Source organism: Balaenoptera borealis, assembly GCF_965194805.1.
Source record: "Balaenoptera borealis genome assembly, chromosome: 11".
Taxonomy (NCBI): Eukaryota; Metazoa; Chordata; class Mammalia; order Artiodactyla; family Balaenopteridae; genus Balaenoptera; species Balaenoptera borealis.
This window is the reverse complement of record NC_138868.1, coordinates 11,595,818-11,616,674: the sequence shown is the minus strand read 5'-3', so window position 1 is coordinate 11,616,674 and position 20,857 is coordinate 11,595,818. Positions and strand designations below refer to the sequence as shown.

At 40.4% G+C, this 20,857-nt stretch overlaps 1 protein-coding gene across 4 annotated transcripts; it reads left to right on the top strand.

The window, feature by feature from the left end:
- Positions 1 to 231: 231 nt before the first annotated feature.
- On the top strand, positions 232 to 17,094 carry FAM111B (FAM111 trypsin like peptidase B). 4 transcript variants are annotated; one of them, XM_082341137.1, is made up of 4 exons: positions 232 to 330; positions 5,598 to 5,647; positions 6,562 to 6,674; positions 13,223 to 17,094. In XM_082341137.1, the coding sequence occupies exons 3-4, from the start codon at positions 6,594 to 6,596 to the stop codon at positions 15,356 to 15,358; spliced, it is 2,217 nt and encodes a 738-aa protein (XP_082197263.1). In that variant the 5' UTR covers positions 232 to 330; positions 5,598 to 5,647; positions 6,562 to 6,593; the 3' UTR covers positions 15,359 to 17,094. The 4 variants fall into 4 exon arrangements, with proteins under 4 accessions (XP_082197263.1, XP_082197261.1, XP_082197262.1 ...); XM_082341135.1 differs by lacking the exon at positions 232 to 330 and adding an exon at positions 1,414 to 4,325; XM_082341136.1 differs by lacking the exon at positions 232 to 330 and adding an exon at positions 4,332 to 4,532.
- Positions 17,095 to 20,857: the final 3,763 nt, after the last annotated feature.

The following is a 20,857-nucleotide window of genomic DNA, read 5'->3' as shown; positions in this document are numbered from 1 at the left end:
CCATTGGCCGTCATGACTGTCAATTCTCACCCACCTCCGCTTTCCCCCGCCTTCTTCCCCCTCCCCGTTCCTCAGGCTGATCCTCCGGCGCCATCTGCAGGCCGCACGCGGAACTCCATCCGCCCTGAAGAAGCTTTTGCCCGCAGCGAGTACTAGCTGCCCTAGGGCTGGGCGAGGTTCTTTCCGGCTCTGCTAGTGTGCGGGGGCGGACCTGGAAAAGGGCTGTCCGCGATGATCTCAGTCCCAGGAGCAGCGAGGGAGGGTCACAGAGGGATAGGTTGGGGCATCGGGGAGCGGGACTGGAGTGGAGCAGCCCCGGGAAGTGCTGAGGTGAGCTGGGGTAGTGGAAGCTGATTAGAACTATAGCGGAGAAGCAATGCCTGGGGGCGGGGGGGGGGGGGGGAGTAGGGGGGAGGCGGGGAGAGGGGAGTCACGTGCCGACTGCTTGGTGGGTCATCCAGGCTCTGCTAAGAGCTGTGTGTCTTGAGGCCAATTGCTTGATGTCTCTGTGGAGACAGTTTCCTTTGAAACGGGGATGACTGTAGCTGCCTCCTATGGCTGTTATGAGGATAAAATTAGTTAATATTTGTAAAGTCCTTAGAGTAGTTTTGTTCAATGAAGAAAGATGGTCACCAGCAGCATGGCATCAGCTCTTGAGAAATGCACCTGGCCACACTGTAGCCTTATGGAATCAGGATCTCACAGGAGCTCAGGAATGTGTTTCAACAAGCTCCCCAGAGGATCCTGATGCAGCGTAAACTTTGCGAAGCACTGGTCTGAGTTTCTCAGGCAGATCTGTTGATGCCTCTACTTGTTAAAAGATGCAGGTTACGGAGACTCACCCCAGACCTACTGAACTTACACTGGGATTGAGTCCCCGAATCTGTGGTTTTTAAATGCTACTCAAGTGATGAGTTTGAACAGGAATGGATGGAGAATCACAAATGGGCAATCACTTTAATTTACAAATAGGGAAATAAGAACACCCCACCCCAGGAGGCAAGGGAGCTTGCCTAAGGTCTCCCCGCAGGGTCCTAAGAAGCTGTGAGGCTCTAAGGTTAAACTCCTCCTGGACACCCCTACACCCACCCCAACTAGACCCGTAGCCTCCGACAAACTATCCTGTTTCGTAATCTGTGAAATGGGGGCAAAAGTCACACCTAGATCAAGGGGTGACTGCGAAGATCAAATGCGACCCAGATAAGTCCCCACTGGGGATATAGATTGGACTGAAGTGTTCATCCATCTCCAGGCCTCAGAGCCTGAAATTCCTGCAGGTGCCTGGAACCCTGTAGGGTGGTTTTCCTTCTAGGAATTCGCTTGATAAAATAAGACTCCTTGGAAACTCAAGTCACCAGGAGAGGAGCTTCAGGGAGACAGTCAGAACATCTGTCAGGATTCGTGGAATAGTCACCATTCCAAAGCACCGGCCTTGTCCCCTGACTCTCTCAGGCTTGGCTTTAGTATTTGATGAATCCCCATCTCTCCAGAACATGTGAGTGGTCTTTACCTCATTATGGGTTTGACGACAGTTAAATAACCCAACCACCTGCGACTTGGCCAGACGTATTCTTGTCACATTTATAATGAAATGCAGACTACCTATTACATACTGCCAACAAGGTGCTGAGTCCCAGGGACTTTGCAGTGTGTAGTCTTATCAAAGGCAAACACCTGTTCTCAAGGATGTCAGACTATTTCAACAGCATCATATCAGCATCAGCTGAAAGTGAAGTCTCCTTGGTGGCTCAGCAGATTCCTTGAGCAATCCTTACTCTGTCACTGTTGCCAAGTGGCAGTGGGTTTGCATCGAAGCTTTCAGAGCACAGCCTCGAAGGGGAAAGCAGTGCTGGAGCTCTGCCACGGACTTATAGGTCCTGATTCAGCCAGCTCTAGGCTGTTAGTTTTCTGGTGAGGGTCAGTTTTACGCTTAAGACAGAAATGGAAGACTGCCACCTAAAATGGTATCAGGCCAATTATTTCAAGCCTATGGTTCAGTTGCTATTCCAGTGACTAGTAAACAGACAAGGAGTAAAGCATCAGCTATTAGCTAGGCTCAAGGAGCCAGGATGCTCTGGGATTGGCAGGAACCATGTGCTGGTTGAGATGCCATTACAAATGGGCAAAAGTCCATTGGGAGGTAAAAATATAAATGTCACCTAAGAAACAGAGGATCTGGGGAAACAAGGCAGGCTTTTTCTTTGTCTTCTGATGAGCTATCTCCCTTTGAATTCTTTTTTCCTTTTCCTTTTCACTGCATCTCAAATTTAGTTCTCAGTTAATGGCCAACCTCATTACCATCATAAAGTCCAAGCTTCTCTGTCTGTCTTTCTGTCTCTCTCTCTCTCTTTCACTTTGGTCTATGTTATTCCTTCCCATGTCCAGTCCTATGTCCCTTCCTGACCCTCCCTGGGTATTCACTATCACGTATTGAATGTGAATCCTTTCACTTCACTCCTTGTCATTCAGTTGGAGTGGATTAGTATCTCTAAGTCAACATGTCAAAAGTAGAAATCACACACACACACACACCGCTCCTTCCTTGGATTTCCCATACCCCTTAAGGAAGACTTTATCTTTGCTCAAGTCGCTCAAGTCAAAAGCCCAGGAATCATCGCTGAGCCCTCTTTTTCTCTTGTTTCTGGAACTCCCCATTCGTAAACAAAGCTCCTGGGCATGCCTTTCAAAATAAATGCAGGATCCAACCGGTGTTCACACCTCCACCACTACCACTGGAAGCTGTGCCTTCCACATCTTTGGAAAGCTGGAATAGCTCCGCCTAATCGCTTTCTCCCTCTGCAGCTACTCTCATACCCTAGAGGTTTTGGTCCACACAGCTGCCAGGGATTTTTAACAATCAGGTCATATACTCCCTTGCTTCAAACCCTCTGTTTAGAATAAATCTTGCGCTTGTAATAAAATCCAGCCGCCTTACTATGGCCTACAAGGTGCTTAGCGGCAATGGCAAATACATGTGCTCCTTGAGGTATGTTCCTTTCCAGGGCAAATTCTCTGTCCCCAGAAATGTCAGGCAACTTCAATAGCGCCATTCTCTACTGCCTCTTCCTTTTCATAACATTTTAACATCTCCAGAGTCCATAAAGAAAAGAGAATCAGCAAGTCCCCTTGTGCAATAATTTGTTCTCCATCTATATATGTTACTACCAGTCACCTGTACGTTTTAAGATAATTTAAGGAGTAAATTAAGTGATTTGATAAAACTATCATAGTTTTTCTCTTCTTTTCCTCTAGCTTTTTAATGTTAGTTTTACAATTACACTTCTAAGGTTTACTCTCTCCAAACCCCACTGAGCACCTGGAATTTAAGCAGTGATTCTAGTTTCTCTGTATATATTTTACATCAAGTCAAGCTAGGAAAAGCTTTCAATATTATCCAACACCATCGACTTTTACATAAACATCTGTTCTATTTCAAAAGAGTTGTCACCATCATCACATATCAATTATGTTCTCCCCTTCTTTGACCAGCTTTTCAAAAATAGCACCCAATACTAAAGGCATCTCCTTCTATTCAGTTTCTTAAACAGTAAGATGTTTTCACAAGCCCCTTCTTTGGTCGTCAGTTTGGAGATGCCTAACTCTGGAGCCCTCCCTTAGGACTGGAAAATCCTCCATATACTAATGCACGGCCTGGGAACCGGGAGTGCAGGTGCCGGCCTCTTCCTGCTGGTTGGAGAGTCTGTGCAACAGCCTCTAGGCGAAGTTGGCTCCTTTGCTGGGGACACCAAGTCAACTGCCTGCTTTGGGTAATTCCGTGCGCTGGAAGCTGGTGAAACCCACCGCGCCCACGTCCGCAGGTTCTGGGCCCGGAGCCTCTCCCGGGAGGTTCCGTCCACCGCCGCCGCCCACCCCGCAGCGGCTGAAGCGGCTGTGACGGCCGCGCTCCCGGAACCGACGGTCCCAGCTGCTGCGGCTCCGGAAGCGGGGCGCGTTGCTCCAGCTCCGCGCAGGCGCCGTGTCATCGGAGCCGCTGGTAGGCGCGAATCTGCCGGCTCCTCCCACTCCCGCGCCCCGCTCGCTCAGCTCCTCTCCTGAAGACGGCTGACGCGCGTGAGCAGGAAGAAATGGAGGGAAATGGTTGTTTGAAGTTTGTCCCGGAACAGGGAAGCTGACTGTGGCCCGAGCGTGGGGAGTGAGTGGATGGATGGGATCGAGGCGGGATCTTCAGCACGAGCAGGCGGGCTGGGCACGCATCTTCCCGCGCACCGCCTTTCAACCGCTCAGCCCGCGCGATGGGGGCCACGCCCATCCTTTCCCGCCGCCTCCTTCAGTGGCCTGACTCGGCCATTCTGCTTCCGAAGTGGGTGAGCTACTGTCCAATGAGGGCAGACAGCCTCCGCAAGCTCGCCGCCATTGGCCAGACGCGATGTCAAATCCCAGGCGGGGATGCGGGGCTTCCACTCTTCCTCTCAAAGAGTTCCCGCAGAGGACCAGCCAGGCGCCATCCTCGCAGCTCTTGCGGATCCCGGTTCGGCAGTCACGGGCACCTTTGGGACAGATTCTCAGCTTCTGTGAGCGGCTCCTCTGGTCTCGAAAAGGACCTGGAGTTTTAGGGGTGGTTGTTAAGGGCACTAGTTAGTTCGAGGGATCTCAGCCCAGATCCAAGGAGGTTTCGGAGGGAGGGGGGCATAAGCAGCTCCCCATTGTGGTAACCCCCTCCCCGCTTCAGAGGTCAAGGGTTTCACACCTGGAAAGACACTTTGAGATCGTCTAGTAGCTGTTCCAACCAACGTGTCGTGTGCCTTCGGTGTTGGGGACCGGGGGCGGTAATGATAAAAGTGGAAATCCCATAACTGCGCCCCAGGCGTACTGAATCATGATCTTTTGAGGATGGGACTCTGGTATCTTCTTCTCCTCCTCCCCCTCCTCCTCCTCCCCCTCCCCCTCCTCCTCCTCCTCCTCCTCCTCCCCCTCCCCCTCCTCCTCCTCCTCCTCCCCCTCCCCCTCCCCCCTCCTCCCCCTCCCCCTCCCCCTCCCCCTCCCCCTCCCCCTCCTCCTCCTCCCCCTCCCCCTCCCCCTCCCCCTCCTCCTCCCCCTCCCCCTCCTCCTCCTCCTCCTCCCTCTTTTTAACAAACTCAGAGGGGAGAATTCTCAGAACCAATACAAGTTTGATCTGAACCAAACTCCTTCATTTACAAATGAGGAAACTGAGATTCCTAAGAGGGGTGTCATCTGGGGAGGGTTTGACAATTTGCAGAGGTTCTTTCTTGGCCGTGGGTAGTTCTTCCATTGCTGCTCTGATCAATCCTCAGCTGAATACCTGGAGGTATTCATATATCCAGAGTTCATATATCCTTCATGTATCTGGAGTTCTCTCTCTGTGCAGGTCTCTCCCTTCTGTGTCCTTTGAACTCCTGCCACTTTGGTCTCTCAGCTCTGTCTCCTCAAATCAGGAGTTCCAACTGGCTCTGGTTTGCTGCCCCTCCTTGCATCCTGGCCTGAAATCTCTCAAGGAAGTCAGCTGGAATAATCACAGGATGCACCTCATTTGTCACTGCCCTTAATTGCATGGTGTCCAGTTCCTTGCAAATTACTGTTTCATCTATTTTACCTATTTTGTCTTGTTTTGCTTTCAGACTGAAGGGTAAATCTGGACGCTGTTACTTTATTTGGCCAGAAATCCAAGGTAATAACGGTTTTAATGTTCTTGTCTACTAGTTCTATCATCTCTGTCTCTTCTGGATCTGTTTCTATTCATCGATGTCTGTCCTCATTGTGGGTCATATTTTCCTCCGTTTTATGCCTTAGAGTTTTTGACTGGATATCAAGCTTTGTCAATTTAACATTTTTTTGGGTGCTAGAAATGTTTTTATTCCTATCAATATTCTTGAGCTTCGTTCTAGTGTACAGTTATGTTACTTGGAAACAGTTTTATCCTTCCAAAGCTTGCTTTTAAATTTTGTCAGGTGGGACCAGAACAGCCTTTAGTCTAGGGCTAATTTTGTCCCACTGTAGAGGCAATACCTTTCTGAATACTCCTCCTGATACGTTATGAATTATGAAGTTCGACTTTTGGGAACAGAAACTATTCTCATCCCTGTATGAGAAACAGAAACTATTCTCAGCCCTGTATGAGCCTCAGAATTTTTCCATTTTTTCCCTTTGGGTGGTTCTTCCCCTGACTTCCAACAGTTTCATTACATTCATGCACTGACCAATATTTAGCTGAAATTTCAGGGGTACCCACTACAGATCTCTGACACTCTCTCCATCTGTGTAGTTGTAGCTCTCTAGTACTCTGCCCTAAAAACTCCAGCCACCTGGGCCTCCCAGGGCTCTTACCTTGTCTTCTCAGCTGAGGGAAACTGCCAGGCTCTGCCTGTGTTTCCCTTCCCTGAGATATAGCCTGGAAACGCTCCCCAGGCAGTAAGCTAGATATCCCCAGATCCTACCTTGATTTAGGGATCAGAGATCACTGTTCTGCCCTGCCTGATAGCCAGTGTTTGAAACTTAGTATTTCATATATCTTGCGTTTTATTTGTTTAGTCATTTCAAGTAGGGGGGTAAATCCAATCCTTGTTTCTCTATCTTGGCCAATAGTGGAAGTGAGTTATATTCTCTTGGAACTCATCATGAATTTCATGAAGGCTGAAGAGAACACGTCATTCACTGCTACAGGAAATCACCAGAGTACCAGACCTGAAGTTTCAAAGGTATGTGTACTTTTAAACAACTCTGCTGGGGTGACACTCTAACCATAGCACTATCTTAGGATCCCCGAAGGGGATAAGTACGTAAAGAATGGCAGTTTTAACCCCTTCTCTTGTGTTGTTTAAAATATATTTGGGGAGATCATACATATAAGTGTTTGTGTAAAAGCAAAATGATAGTGTATTAATTAACAAAGCAAAGTGTACCTTGTTAGACAACAAGATGACTTAGAAACAGTATAGACACTTAGTATCATTGGAAATATGGATGGGCAAAAATAATAATGTAGTTAATGTGTACTGAGAAATTACTGAGTACTTGGAATTAAGCTGTCACTTCCTATGGATTATCTCCTTTAACATTTAGTAAAGCTCTATGCAATAGATATTATCATCCCTATTTTACAAATGAAGAAACTGACACTCAATTTTCTTAAAACTGCAAAAGTAATGGAGTTCAGAGTAAGGATTTGAACCCAGGCAATCAGGCTTCGGAGCCCGATTTTTGACCAACACACTGTTTTACTCAAAATATGCAAAATGATAATACTAAATCAGGATATAAAGTGCTTTTAAAGTGCAGAAAGAAGAGTCCTTAATTCAGACTCAAGAAATTTAAGTCATATCATATGAGAAAGATCTTAAAGAATGAACACAATTTCACAAGGTAGGTGTATCAAGCATAAGGGAATAGTCTTGGTAAAGTCATGTACACATGAAAACGTATTTGAGGAACAGTATAGCTAGACTTGTTGGTATGTAAGGAGAATTCAAGAATGTAGTAGGCAAATAATAAGATGGTTTGCTACAAGATCACAGTAGGCTTTATATCAGTAAGAACATTTTATTTTGTCAGGGAAAAAAATCCTCTAATTGTGAAATAACAAAATTGATTCATTGGATTAAAATTAAATAAAATTTAAAATTAATTTTCTTTATGCACTAGCCACATTTCAAGTGCTCAGTAGCCATATGTGGTTCATGGCTGCCATATTGGACAAAGCAGATATAGAACATTTCCATCATTGCACAAACTTCCACTGGACAGTGCTACTCCAGATTAAGGGACTCTGTGGCCTTGCTACTGAAAGTGTGGTCCATTTACAAGCAGCACTGATATCACCTGATCAGCTTCTTAGATCTGTGTGATCTGCATTTTAACAAGGTACCCAGATGATTCCTATACACATTAAAATTTGAGAAACACTGTTCTAAAATACCCTTCTACTGGAAGATTCTGTGTGGTGAAACCTATCATTCTTATCAGCATTATTTGCTAATATTTATTTAGCCTTTTTTCAAAAAGAGACATTTTTTAGCCCCTTGAGGGAAAAAAATAAATGGATTCATTGGTTCACACATCTGGAAAGTCCGGAGGTCAGCTGAGCTTTAATTTAGCAGTACACAGTATTTTCAAGGACTTATTTATGTTTTCACTCCCTATACTCTGCTTTTAATGTACTCCTCTGGCTGACTTTCTGCCTAGTGACAATATAGCTGCAGTAATTTCGAAGTTCATTCTTTACCATCCAGATAATGAGTCTATTCTGTTACCCTGAGGCAACTTCTCTTTGCCTAATTGTCTCAAGCTAAGTAGCTCAACCTTCCTGCACAAAACCTTGTGGCTAAAGAGGCACTTAGGGGAATCAAGATCTATTCCTGAGCTGGCATGAATTCATTTCTATACACCTTTATGGCTGCTGAAAAAAAATTGGAGAGAGGTAGAATAGCTTTTTGGAAAATAGCTGCGGTATCTTTTACTTATACCATGTTTAGGTATTTGGATTTTATTCTGTAAGTAAAGGAGAAGTACTTACCATTCTTATCCTTGTATTATTTATGAAGAATGATTTAACTTAAACTTTAAGTTGAATATTCATGTTAAACTGTCTAGGGCTGTGCTGTTCAATATGGTAACCACTAGCCACATGTGGCTATTTAACTTCAACTTAACTAAAATTAAATAGTGAAACAAGTAACTAATTCAGATCCTCATTTGCATTAACCACATTTCAAGTACCCAATAGCCACATGTGGCTGCCATATTGAACAGTGAAGATGATGAACATTTCCATCACTTCAGAAAATTCTATTGGGCAGTACTAATCCGGGGCACTCACTTACAGAACAGAACTACAGTGTAAAATTTCCAAACTGTTTGGAGGGAATATGGGGTGATGAGGGGGAAAATGGATCTAAAAGAGGCAACAAAGAAGGAGAATGTAAATCTAGAAAAAGCTGGGAAAATAGAATGCACACAAAATAAATTATAGAAATGAATGCCAAAAAACAAAGTTGGCTATCTTACTGGTTGCATGAAAGACTTTAACTTTTACTATTACTTTTTAATACGTTTATTTTATATACAGTAAAATTTAGTATTTTTGGTGTACGGTTCTATGGCTTATGACCAATGCTTACAGTCATGTAACCATGACCAGAATAAAGATGCAAAACAGTTCCATTACCTTAAATAGTTCCCTTTTGCCCACCCTTGTCCTCCACCCACCCCGATGCCATCCATATATCTTCTTTGATCAAGTGTCTATTAAAATATTTTGCCCATATTAAGATATTGGTTTGTTTAATTTCATATTGTTGAGTTTTGAGAGTGCTTTGTATCTGTTGGAAACAAGTCCTTTGTAAGATTGCTTCATTTGACAAAGACTTGCAGATACTTTATCTCAGTCTGTGGCTTGTCTTTCCATTCCCTTTCTCTCTCTCTCTCTCTTTTTTTTTCTTTTTCTTCATACTGTCTTTTGGGGAAAAAAAGTTTTCAATGTTAATGAAGCCCATTTTATCAATTTTTTTTTTAATTTCTCAGCTTTTAATAATCACTTTCTTTTTTTTTTTAATTAATTAATTAATTTATTTATTTATTTATTTATTTATGGCTGTGTTGGGTCTTCGTTTCTGTGTGAGGGCTTTCTCTAGTTGTGGCAAGCGGGGGCCACTCTTCATCGCGGTGCGCGGGCCTCTCACTATCGCGGCCTCTCTTGTTGCGGAGCACAGGCTCCAGACGCGCAGGCTCAGTAATTGTGGCTCACGGGCCCAGCCGCTCTGCGGCATGTGGGATCTTCCCAGACCAGGGCTCGAACCCGTGTCACCTGCATTGGCAGGCAGACTCTCAACCACTGCGCCACCAGGGAAGCCCCCATTTTATCAATTTTTTTATCGTGCTTTTGGGTTTATGTCAGAGAACACTTTTCCAAATCTAAGATCACAAAAAATTTTCTACTGGGTTTTCATCTAGATGTTTTTATAATTTTAGGTTTAAGTCTATGATCTGTTTTGAGTTTATCATTTTTTATGGTGCAATGTATCGATTGAGCAATAGTAATACAATATATTCTATTACAATACAATGTGTGGATAGAACAATAATAATAGTAAACACATATTAGTTAGCATTTGTTTTTTTTTAATGTTTATTTATTTATTTATTTATTTATTTTCTTATTAGTCATCCATTTTTTACATATCAGTGTATACATGTCAATAGTTAACATTTGTTAATTAATTAATTAATTTGTTTTGCATATGGCATCTAGTTGTTCCAGCACAGTTTCTTGAAAATGTTACCCTTTCTCTACTGAACTGCCTTTACACCTTTGTTAAAAATTAATTGAATATATATGTCTGGGTCTATTTCTGACTCACTGTTCTATTCCATTGATCTATTTGTGTGTTCTTTACTAATACCACACTATCTTGATCACTGCAGCATAATAATTCATAAGATAAGTTAGTGGAAGTCTTCCAACTTTGTTCTTCAAAGTTGCTCTGGCTCTTCTAGGTCCTTTCCATTTCTATGTAAACTTTAAAGTCAACTTGTCAATTTCCTCATAAAGCCAGCTGAGATTTTTATAGGAATTTTATTGGCTCTATAGGTCACTAGTAGATGATTGACATCTTAACAATATTCAATCTTCCAATCCTGAACACAGTATATCTTTCTATCTATTTAGGTCTTAATTAATTTCTTCCAATATTTTTTTAGGATAAATGTCTTGAATATCTTTTTGTCACATTTTTCCCTTTGAATATCATATTTTTTGATGTTATTGTAAATAGAACTTTTTAGAAGTTTATCTTTCTGATTGTTTGTTGCTTGTAGCCTGGAACTTTGCTAAACTCACTTCTTTCTGGTATCTTCTTCATAAATTCTATAGGATTTTCTACATAGATGGTCACATCATCTGTGATTTAAGACAGTCTTACTTATTTCTTTATGATCTGAAAGTCTTTTCTTTCTTTCTCTTGTCTGGCTAGGATTTCCAGCATAATGCTGAATACAAGTGGCAAGGGCAGACATCCTTTCCTTTTTCCCTAACCTTAAGAGGAATACATTCAGTCTTTAATCATTAAGTATGCTGTTACGTGTAAGTTTTTTGTAGATGCCCTTTTTGAGATTGAGGAAGTTCCCTTCTATTCCTAGGTTGCTAATCATTTTTCTCAAAAATAGATGTCAGAGTTTGCTAAAATGCCTTTTCTTTGTCTGTTGAGATGACTGTATGTTTTTTCTTTTTTATTCTCCTAATAGAGTTAATTACACTGATAGCTTTTCTTTTTTAAAAATTTCCCCCAGTTTTACTGAGATATAATTGACATATAGCATTGTATTAATTTAAGGTGTATGACATAGTGATTAGATATATGTATATATTATGAAATGATCACCACATTCATCACCTCACAGAGTTAAATTTTTTTCTTGTGATGAGAACGTTTTAAGATCTACCCTCTTAGTTAGCACCTTTCAGTTATCCCATATAGTATTGTTAACTGTAGTCAACATGTGGTACCTTAGATCCCCAGAAGTTATTTGTCTTATAACTAGAAGTTTGTACTCTTGACCAACTTCACCCATTTCCTCCACCCCACCCACAGCCCACTCCTAGCAACCAGAATCTATCTTCAGGGAACAATCTGGGGTAATTATATGCTTTGCTTCATTTTTTTCCTGTTTTTCAAGGATCTCTGTCCTTTCTTGCCTAATGACCAGTGTCTTGAAAACCATTTCATATATTTTGTCCTTTTCTCCAGTTGTTTCAGGCAGGAATGTAAATTAGGTCTGTATTTCTCCATCTTGGCCAGAGTGAAAATTTGAGACATTGCTTTTTGTATTCTTTCCAGAGGTTTTTGTTATAATTAGTAAGAATAATAGGCTAAAACGGAATTAATTCATCTTAGCTGCTCTCTTCTGTTATTCTTAAAAATATAAATAATGACATACCAGCATATTGATTAAGGGCATCTTCAAAAGTTCTACAGGAAACACTGTGTTAAATAATCATTAGAAGCATTTCCTTTACAATCAGGGAGAATGGAGGAATACTCACTATTAGCTGGTGATTACATAATCATCATTACATCACACTATACTGGTGATTCTAGCCAGTACAATAAGATAAGAAAAATAAGTAAAAATACAGTTAAGAATTGAAAAGGAAGGAACAAGTCATATTCATGAAACATCCACAGATGATATGATTGCCTATTTTGAAAACCATAAAGATCCATAGACCAAATATTAGAAATGATTATAATTTAGCAGTTGGCTAGATTTAAGATTGATATTTACAAAAAGATGGATTTATCTTGATCGGAAATCATCTTTCTGATTATTTCTGTTATGCTTTCTGCATAATATCACAAAATTATTTTATGATGTCTAGAAAAATTATTTCATGATGCCTAGGAATAAATGTAAGAAATGATTTGTAAGTCCTTTGTGTATAGTATTATAAACCTTTGTTGGAAGACATGAAAGGAGACCTAAATCAATGTCAAGATATCAGATATTCATGTGTAGGAAAACTCAATATTATTGGAATGTCAGTCCTTCCCAGATTCATTTATTGATTCAATACAAGCCCAATTAAAAGTCCAAAAATTTAATTTTCTGGCATTTAACAAGATGATCAAAATTTATTAGAAGAGCAGAGGGCTAATATCCAAGACATTTCTGAAGATAAAGAGTAAAGTGAGGGAAATTGTTTTATCAGATATGAATGCTTATTATAAGGTTGTAATTAAAACAATATTTAGCACAGATATGGAAAAATATACCACTGAAACAGAGCAGAGACAAACCCATAAGATATATGAAAATATCTTTATATTACTTTGTTGGGACTTCCATAACAAAATACCACAAACTGGGTGACTTAAACACAGATATATGTTGTCTCACAGTTCTGGAGGTTCAAAGTCCAAGGTCAGGTTGCCTAGGGAAATATTAAGACTTCAGACAAAACGTTTTATGTATAGAAAAGCTTGTCATATTTGCAGTAGTAAAAAATTAGAAACAATCTAAACATCCAGCAACAGAAGAATAGATCAGAAACTATCGTACAGTGAACTATCATATAGCCCCTCAAATTGTGTTTTCAAAGGTTGTTTAATGACATGCAAAAGCACTGGCAGATTGCTTAGTGAAAAATAAACTCATATGCAGCATAGTATAATTTAATTTTATAATTAGAAAAACATGGAACATTATTATTAAAGGTGATTCTTATTAAATTTTTAATCTTTCCTTTTTTAAGGATACTGTCATGCAGCAGCCATGTTCTGGCACACCTGTTGATCAGTCTCTATCTGACATCCGAGAGTGTAACAGCACCATTGAAGTTAAGAGTGAAGTCAGTGAGCATGAAACATCCGCTAAAAGTCAGAACCCACATGTGAGCACCGGTAGAGAATGTTGTTTCACCTTTACTTTGAATGAACACGCCAGGAAGTCAGACCGTAGTGTATTTACAGCATATGGTGAACTCAATGAGAATATCTCCTCAGTTCTAAGTGCTAATGACCATTTTAGTGGATGGGTGGAGAATCATTTTAAAAGGAACATTATTGTTTATGAAGAAAAAACAATAGAAGGACATGTAAATTTAGGAATGCCTCTCAGATGCCTACCTAGAGGTTCCCATTTTAAAATAACGGTTGGTCAAAGAAAGGGTGACCAGGAAGAAGATGATCCGATGTTACGCCAATGTGAAAATCCAAACATTGAATGCATTCTTTTTCACATTGTTGCTGTTGGGAGGAACGTAAAGAAGATTCTCAAGATCAAAGAACTTCATGAAAAAGGAACTACGGTTTGTGTCTATGCTTTGAAGGGTGAGACTATCAAAGAAGCCCTATGCAAGGATGGCCGATTTCGGTCTGATCTAGACACATTTGAATGGAAATTAATGGAAGGTCACCGGAAAATTCATGGAAAACAGTCCATGGTGGATGAAGTATCTGGAAAAGTCTTAGAATTGGACATTTTTAAAAGACCATTTGTCAGGAAAGGTACCCATAAACAAATTAAACAGAAGGATGAAAATGCCACTGATGAAATTGGTCCCTGGGATTTGATACAGTCTAAGAGCAAAGTCCATGAACCAGAGAAAGATGGAAAGACTGAAGATGGAGAACACAACAGAGAAAAAATTCTCACACCTCAAAGTCTAGGGGATGATATTGAAGATAAGACACACCAGACAACTTCCAAAACCAAACGTTATTACAATAATAGTTGCTTCAAAAATCATAGGGGGAAAAACCCAAATGTTAGGCAAAGGCCCCATCTGGTTATGCAATATGCTATTAATTGGGATCTCCAGAGGGAGGTAGCTAATCTCTGGGTGAAGAATTTACAGGTGTTGAGCAAAGTTATGATGCATCAATATCCACATTTTAATGAAGAGGCACTTCGCATACGAAAGTATTTTATGGAAGAACAGAAGAGAACGCGACTGCCACCGTTTCAACAATTCAACATCTATAAAAAGTACTTTGGAAAAGTGACTGAAAATTCGACTTCAGTTGCAGTCTGTGAACGTCTTGTTCATCTTAGTAAGTCAGTTGGGTTCATGAAATGGGACAATAATGGAAACACAGGCAATGCTACTTGCTTTGTCATCAACAATAATTTTATTTTCACCTGTCGACATGTTTTACATTTCATAGTGGGAGAAGGTACAGATCCAGGTTTGTGGCCATATATAATAAGCACATGTGCAAAGGTCACTTTCACTTATAATGAGTTCTGCCCTACTGATGTTGATTGGTTTTCCATGGAGCCTGGTTTTGTGGTGTCTGATGAAACTCTAGATTATGCCATTTTAAAACTAAGAGAAAACGGAAATGGATTTCCTCCAGGCCTATGTGGACAAGTTTCCCCTCAACCATCTAGTGGTTTGCTTTATTTAATTGGTCACCCAGAAGGCCAGATCAAGAAAATAGATGGTTGTTCTGTGATTTCTTTAGAACAACGGTTAAAGAGGTATCTAGACCATCATCAAGACGGGGTAGCGGAACCCTATGCTGCCACTTATAATGCTTGCCCTATGTTTACCCAGAGAAGTTTCCTATCAGAGGTTAAGAACCCTGACACACTTAGTTATGATACTTGTTTTTCTAGTGGGGCCTCTGGCTCCCCAGTGTTTACTGCAACTGGCAAATTGGTTGCTATGCACTCCTTTGGGCATTTTTATAAACGTGGAGCTAAGGTTTACGCCTTTATTGAATTTGGCTATTCTATGGATTCAATTCTTTGTGATATTAAACAGAAAGATGAGAGCTTATACAAATTATTAACAGAAGAGAAAAATGAGAACCACCATGAAGAGAAAGATAACAAACAAGAGTCGTTACTTCAAGATCATCAGATTGAACCCATGGAAAATTAGGAAAAGGATGCTGCTTTCCAAAAAAATATGCCAATAATTTAAAGTATTTGGAGCTGTTTCTTTAAAGTATAATGAATATTATTTCTCAGTTAGAAAACTTACAGAGAATCATGTGGATGTACAAAACAGATATTAGAGCTCAAATGAATATTGATTTTTTTTCTCATTGGCTTTTTCTTTTAAACAACCTCAAGCCTCACTTAAAATATTTAGGTTGGGTGGTAACTGCTGGCGTAAGATAGGCTATAAGGATGTATTGTACAACATGGGGAATATAGCCAATATTTTGTAATAACTGTAAATGGAGTGTAACCTTTAAAAATTGTATAACAATTTTTAAAAATATAAAAAATTTTTTAAAAACTTAGGTCACTTACTCAAATAGTTTGGTGTTTGCCATTCTAAATGCCTAGGATGGTATAACCATTCCATCTTTATAACTGGTGAAGTGATTATTATTCTCTGTGTAACAAGATAATAGGGAAATATACCTTTAGAGTTAAGGAAAAAAGACATATTGTTCCTCTAAAACCCAAAATTCTTTGATCTTAATTTTTTCCCTTCTATGCCACTGTGACGTCAGCCTCTATTGTAATTGCCAATAGAAAATCCCAGCTTTTCAGTTCTTTTCTCTAGTTCTGCCCTTCTCTGGCAGATATAAAGAGTGACTTGACTAGTCTCCATCTCCACCCTCTCATGTTCACAGTCTAGAAAGCTAACAACTAAATATGTCAGTCCACAATTTGCAACTAAGATTCTGGATATAAATCAGGTTCCTCTAAATAGATGCACTTGCATGTAATTTGGAAGACAGATATTAAATGGAGGCCATCTTTCTTCTCCATATTCTGGCAAACTAAGTCAGAAAAGTGAGTGTCTAGAGACAGTAGTGTTGGCCACATTCAGTGTCAGTGTTTAGTCATCAGCTTCATGGGTACCGGAGTAATTGTGGCAGTGTCAGCAGCCAGAATCAGCATTGCAATGTCTGGTCACTCACTTAGATGGTGTGGAGAGGCATTTGTAACAGCTTCCTAGTCCAGCTTCCTGATTCCTGGATTGCAGCTATGAAGGTGTGTTCTTGAACTCAATAATTCCAATATTGGCCTTCTGAATCCCACTGCTTTTTACCATACTAAAGATTTGCCAGCACTACTCACTTCAGTTATATCTCTTTTACCTGCACTGAACTCTGACATACCCTCCATACTAAGTAGCAGTTGATGCAACTGTCCAAATATGTGATAGTCTTCCAGCCATGCAAAAGCCAGAAATCTGACTCAGAAAAATTGTTGTTTCGGAAATTTTAGATTTGTATGTTTATTAGAAACTGTCGAATTTCAAAAATAAAAGAGGTTTACTTCTCTCTCGTGTAATAGTCTGAACATACTGTCCTCTGTGGTTGTGGGAATTCCAGGTTGTCAAGGTATTAGGTTTCTTCAATCAGGTTCTATTACACCACAGTCCTCAACATGCAACATGGTCCAAGATGACTGCTAAACTTCCAGCCAACACACCTATGCCACAGTCAGGGGTAAGAGGGAGATTGCACAAGGAGAGTGCACCTCTTTCTCTTAAGAACGCCATCCAGAGACTGCATATCACAGATCCTCATACCCATTGTCTACAACTGGGTCACATAGCTCAGTTAGCTGAAAATCAGGCTGTGAAACATAGTGTTTATTCTGGTTGACCAGACGCCCAGCCTAAATTCTATTACTGTGGAATAAAAAAGAAAATAGATATTGGGTAAACTATAAGTCTTAACCACAGTCCCACCCATCTAGCCCCTCTAGTATCTTATATACACTTCCTTCCACATATGAAGCACACCTACCCACTCTCCAAGATAGTCCGGCATTTCTGGGTAATGTGCATTTCTCTCCATCACATCTGAATGCAGCTCCTCATGGCCCGGAGATATATCTGCCCATTCCCGCTCATCCTGCTAACACACCTGATACACCAGAGTGGAGTGTGGTGAGAATCCAATAACTTAAATTTTTATTCAAAAAAGAGGAGAATGGAAAATTCGACAGTCACAATTCCATAGCAATGATCAAGTCCTGTTTTTCAGGAATTGCCAGGATGCTTTGCTCCAGCAGGGAGTTCAATTTATGCTTAGTTCACGTTACAACTCTTGGTTACTGCTTATTCGAGTTGGAACAGCCTTGACCATTGTCTCTCAAAGCCCCAGATTTTGTCTTTCAGGGTGTTCTTTTCTGTCCATTGTTCTCTGTGGCCATTTCCTTCTCTTTGTAATGTCTAGTTTTATTAAGTTAGGATTTATGAACAGTAAAATATGTCCTTTTTGGTGTACAGGTCAGTGAATTCTGGCAAATGCATATACTCAAGTGACTACTACCCAATCAAAAAGCTAAGCAGCATTTTTTTATAAAATATAAATACACTGCCATCAGCATGCTTACAAAAATTTATTGATAGTTTCAGTCAGTGTATATCTTCCCCTGACTTCTCCTTAATTTGTTGTTAATTTTTGTTTATGTTACATCTGGATTGTTCAAATCAGAATCCAAACAGTCTCCACATTGTATTTGGTTGTATGAGTCTCTTAAGTCACTTTTAATGTATAAATTTCCCCTTCCTCTCTATATTTTCCAGTCATTTATTTACTGGAGAAAGTACATCATATTTGTCCTATAGAATATTCTACATTCTGGACTTTGCTGTTTCATCTCTGTGATGTCATTGGATGTGTAGCTGTAGTCCCTGGATTTCCTGTAAACTGGCAGTTAGATCTAGAGGGTTGATTATATTCAGACTGGACTTTTTGCCAAAAATACTTCCTAGGTGGTGTCAAGGGATATTGGGCCTTCCTGTTGCATTTACTGTGGGCCAGTATCTGATCCTCGTTTTCATTAGCATCATGAAATTTAGTATAAATTCCACTGGCATCCTATAACAGAGTGTTGAATACAGAATCTCAGGAAAATGCACCACGTCAAAGAACTAAGCCAAATCATTTTGCATCTTTTTTATTAAGCATCTTTAAAATCCACTCCCACAAGTATTCCCTGGTTTTCTGATGATGGAGTTTAGCAAATTCTAAAAATTCTCTCTGCATAAAACTTCTTTTTCACATATTCTTCAAATCACCCTCAGATCATAGTAATTTTAAATCTGGTGTGATGGTTAATGTTATGTGTCAACCTGACTGAGCCACCAGGTGACCGGATAGTTGGTCAAATATTATTCTAGGTATTTCTGTGAGGGTGGTTTTGCATAAGATTATCATTAAAGCAGATTGCCCTCCTTAATGTGGGTGGGCCTTGTCCAATCAGTTGAAGGCACAATCATGAATAGCACAAAAAGACTGACCCTCACCCAAGTAGGAGAGAATTCTTCCTGTATGACTGTCTTTGAACTGGGACACCAGCTTGTTCCTGCCTTTGGACTTGAACTGAAATATTGACTCTTCCTGGGTCTCAAGCCTGCCTTGTTCTCAGAACTTCAGATGCTGACCAGAACTCACCATGGACTCTCCTGGGTCTCTAGTTTGCTGACTCACCCTGCAGATGTTGGGGCTTTCCATCCTCAATTATGTGAGCCAGTAACCTATAATAAATGCGTACATACAAACATACATAATAGCATTAGCCAATTACCTGTAATAAATAAATAAATAGATGGATGTACATATCCTATTTGCTCTGTTTTTCTGGAAAACTCTAATACATCTGGTAACAGGATCACTACAGTGAGGCATGGAACATGAGAGAAATTTGTTGTCTTTCTCCTGCCAGAAGACAAAGGAGAAGCGGCAGAGAGAATGTGTCATTCAAGTTTAGGGGTTGATATTTTCCATGTCTTAGAAACCTCCCAAATACCATAACTCCAATTCTAGGAAACTTACCCTTTGTAAATGAATGTTCTAAATTTCACATATGAGACAGGAGAGGTTTTGAATTCAATTGCCATTGGAATTTAGCAACATAAAATGTCAGTCTCAGAATTCTCCTTCTGGTAATGGTGGAATGGGTATTTCAAACCAACCTTCCCACCCTACACACACACACACACACACACACACACACACACACACACACACACACACTGAATAACCTGAAAATATAAACAAAAATTAGGAAACATCTGTGTGAAGGTATCAAAGCATTACCAAAGCAGTCAGGAAGTGCAGGACCAACATCCAAGTGAGGAGGGAAGCCCAAATAGTGAGCTCTGTAGTTAGTGCTACTTTTACCTTAGAGGAACCTGCCAATTCTGGAGGAGATGGCTGAGAGTCTGACTAGCTGACCAGACATTTGAAAAGAATAATGAAGCTAGGGGGGCGGGGGCAAAAGTTAGAGTTTAAGGCCTATCAAGTGGCAGGGGGTCTAGTAAACACCACAGGATTTTGAATGGGAACAAAACATTGCCCATCAGGTATAAGAATGTCTCCCAAATAGCCTGGCCTTCACAGGGACACAAGTCAGTTGGAAAACACTCTCAATCCCAACTAAGTTTAGGTTGATCTAACCTAGGTTAGGCTAGTGACCCCCACCCAGCCACCTCCCGGAATGAATGGTAAAGTTTCTTTGGAGGAAGGTTATATCATCCTGAGCCTCAAATGTTTTCTACAAGACAAAATTTCCTACAGAAAAATGAAAATAAATCTTAGACTTGAAAGTTAAAGAACTTTTTTGGGCAAAGTGTATCAAGAAAATTGGCAGAGATGTAGACTTAATGAGAACAATGTGATAATCTTCTTCTATCCAATACTAATATATGAGATATATACTATATTATAATTATTTACTGGATTATAATTATTTATAATCCACAAGCCCAGAGTCCTTATTCAAGAGACAAGCCTTCTTTCTTAACTACTACCTGAATAATAGGGAATTAGGTTCTTCTCTCAACATTTGACTCATTCTTTCTCTACCAATGTGGATTGACATTTCCTGTTTTAGTATTTACTGAAACTGAAAAGAAAAATTTCACAACAAAAAGTAAGCTATAACTTTAACAAAAGGGATACTTTTAGACATTTGCATAAAGCTGTGGGCCCTCTTGTCAAACCCTGGGAGCCCAGTACTCCTCCTGCTATACCCACACTCAAAGATTTCAAATCACTTGATCCTGATGCTGCAACTAAATTTCCACTGAAGATTATTCATGGAAGCTCCAAATTAAATGAATCAGATCTTCAAAATTATTTTTTTTTAATAGTACACAAATGAAGCCTACCTTTCTCAGTGTCCATCTTGAGGGCCTTGTCACATGCCACTGCTTGAGCTTGCCTGCTAATATGATCACTGCCCCATCCCTGTGAACCAAAGATGGGTCCAACCAGATGGGCCAAACAGAGGTTCTAAGTGGTTATAGTAACATTCTCTACTGAAATTGTAGGTATAGCTTATCATTGGAATGTATATGAATCAGACACTTAGATCCTGGGATAGTTCTTAGATACAGGTCAATGAGAGATGAATAACAGCTAGCCCATAAAGCATACTCATGGGAATTCTACCCCAACAG

Excerpts from the sequence above, each read along its gene's own strand:
- FAM111B (XM_082341135.1), top strand. The coding sequence starts at position 4,162 with ATGGATGGGATCGAGGCGGGATCTTCAGCACGAGCAGGCGGGCTGGGC. Across the intron at positions 4,326-5,597 it reads CCATTCTGCTTCCGAAGTGG|ACTGAAGGGTAAATCTGGAC; the intron begins GTGAGCTACTGT and ends TTTTGCTTTCAG. Across the intron at positions 5,648-6,561 it reads TATTTGGCCAGAAATCCAAG|TGGAAGTGAGTTATATTCTC; the intron begins GTAATAACGGTT and ends CTTGGCCAATAG.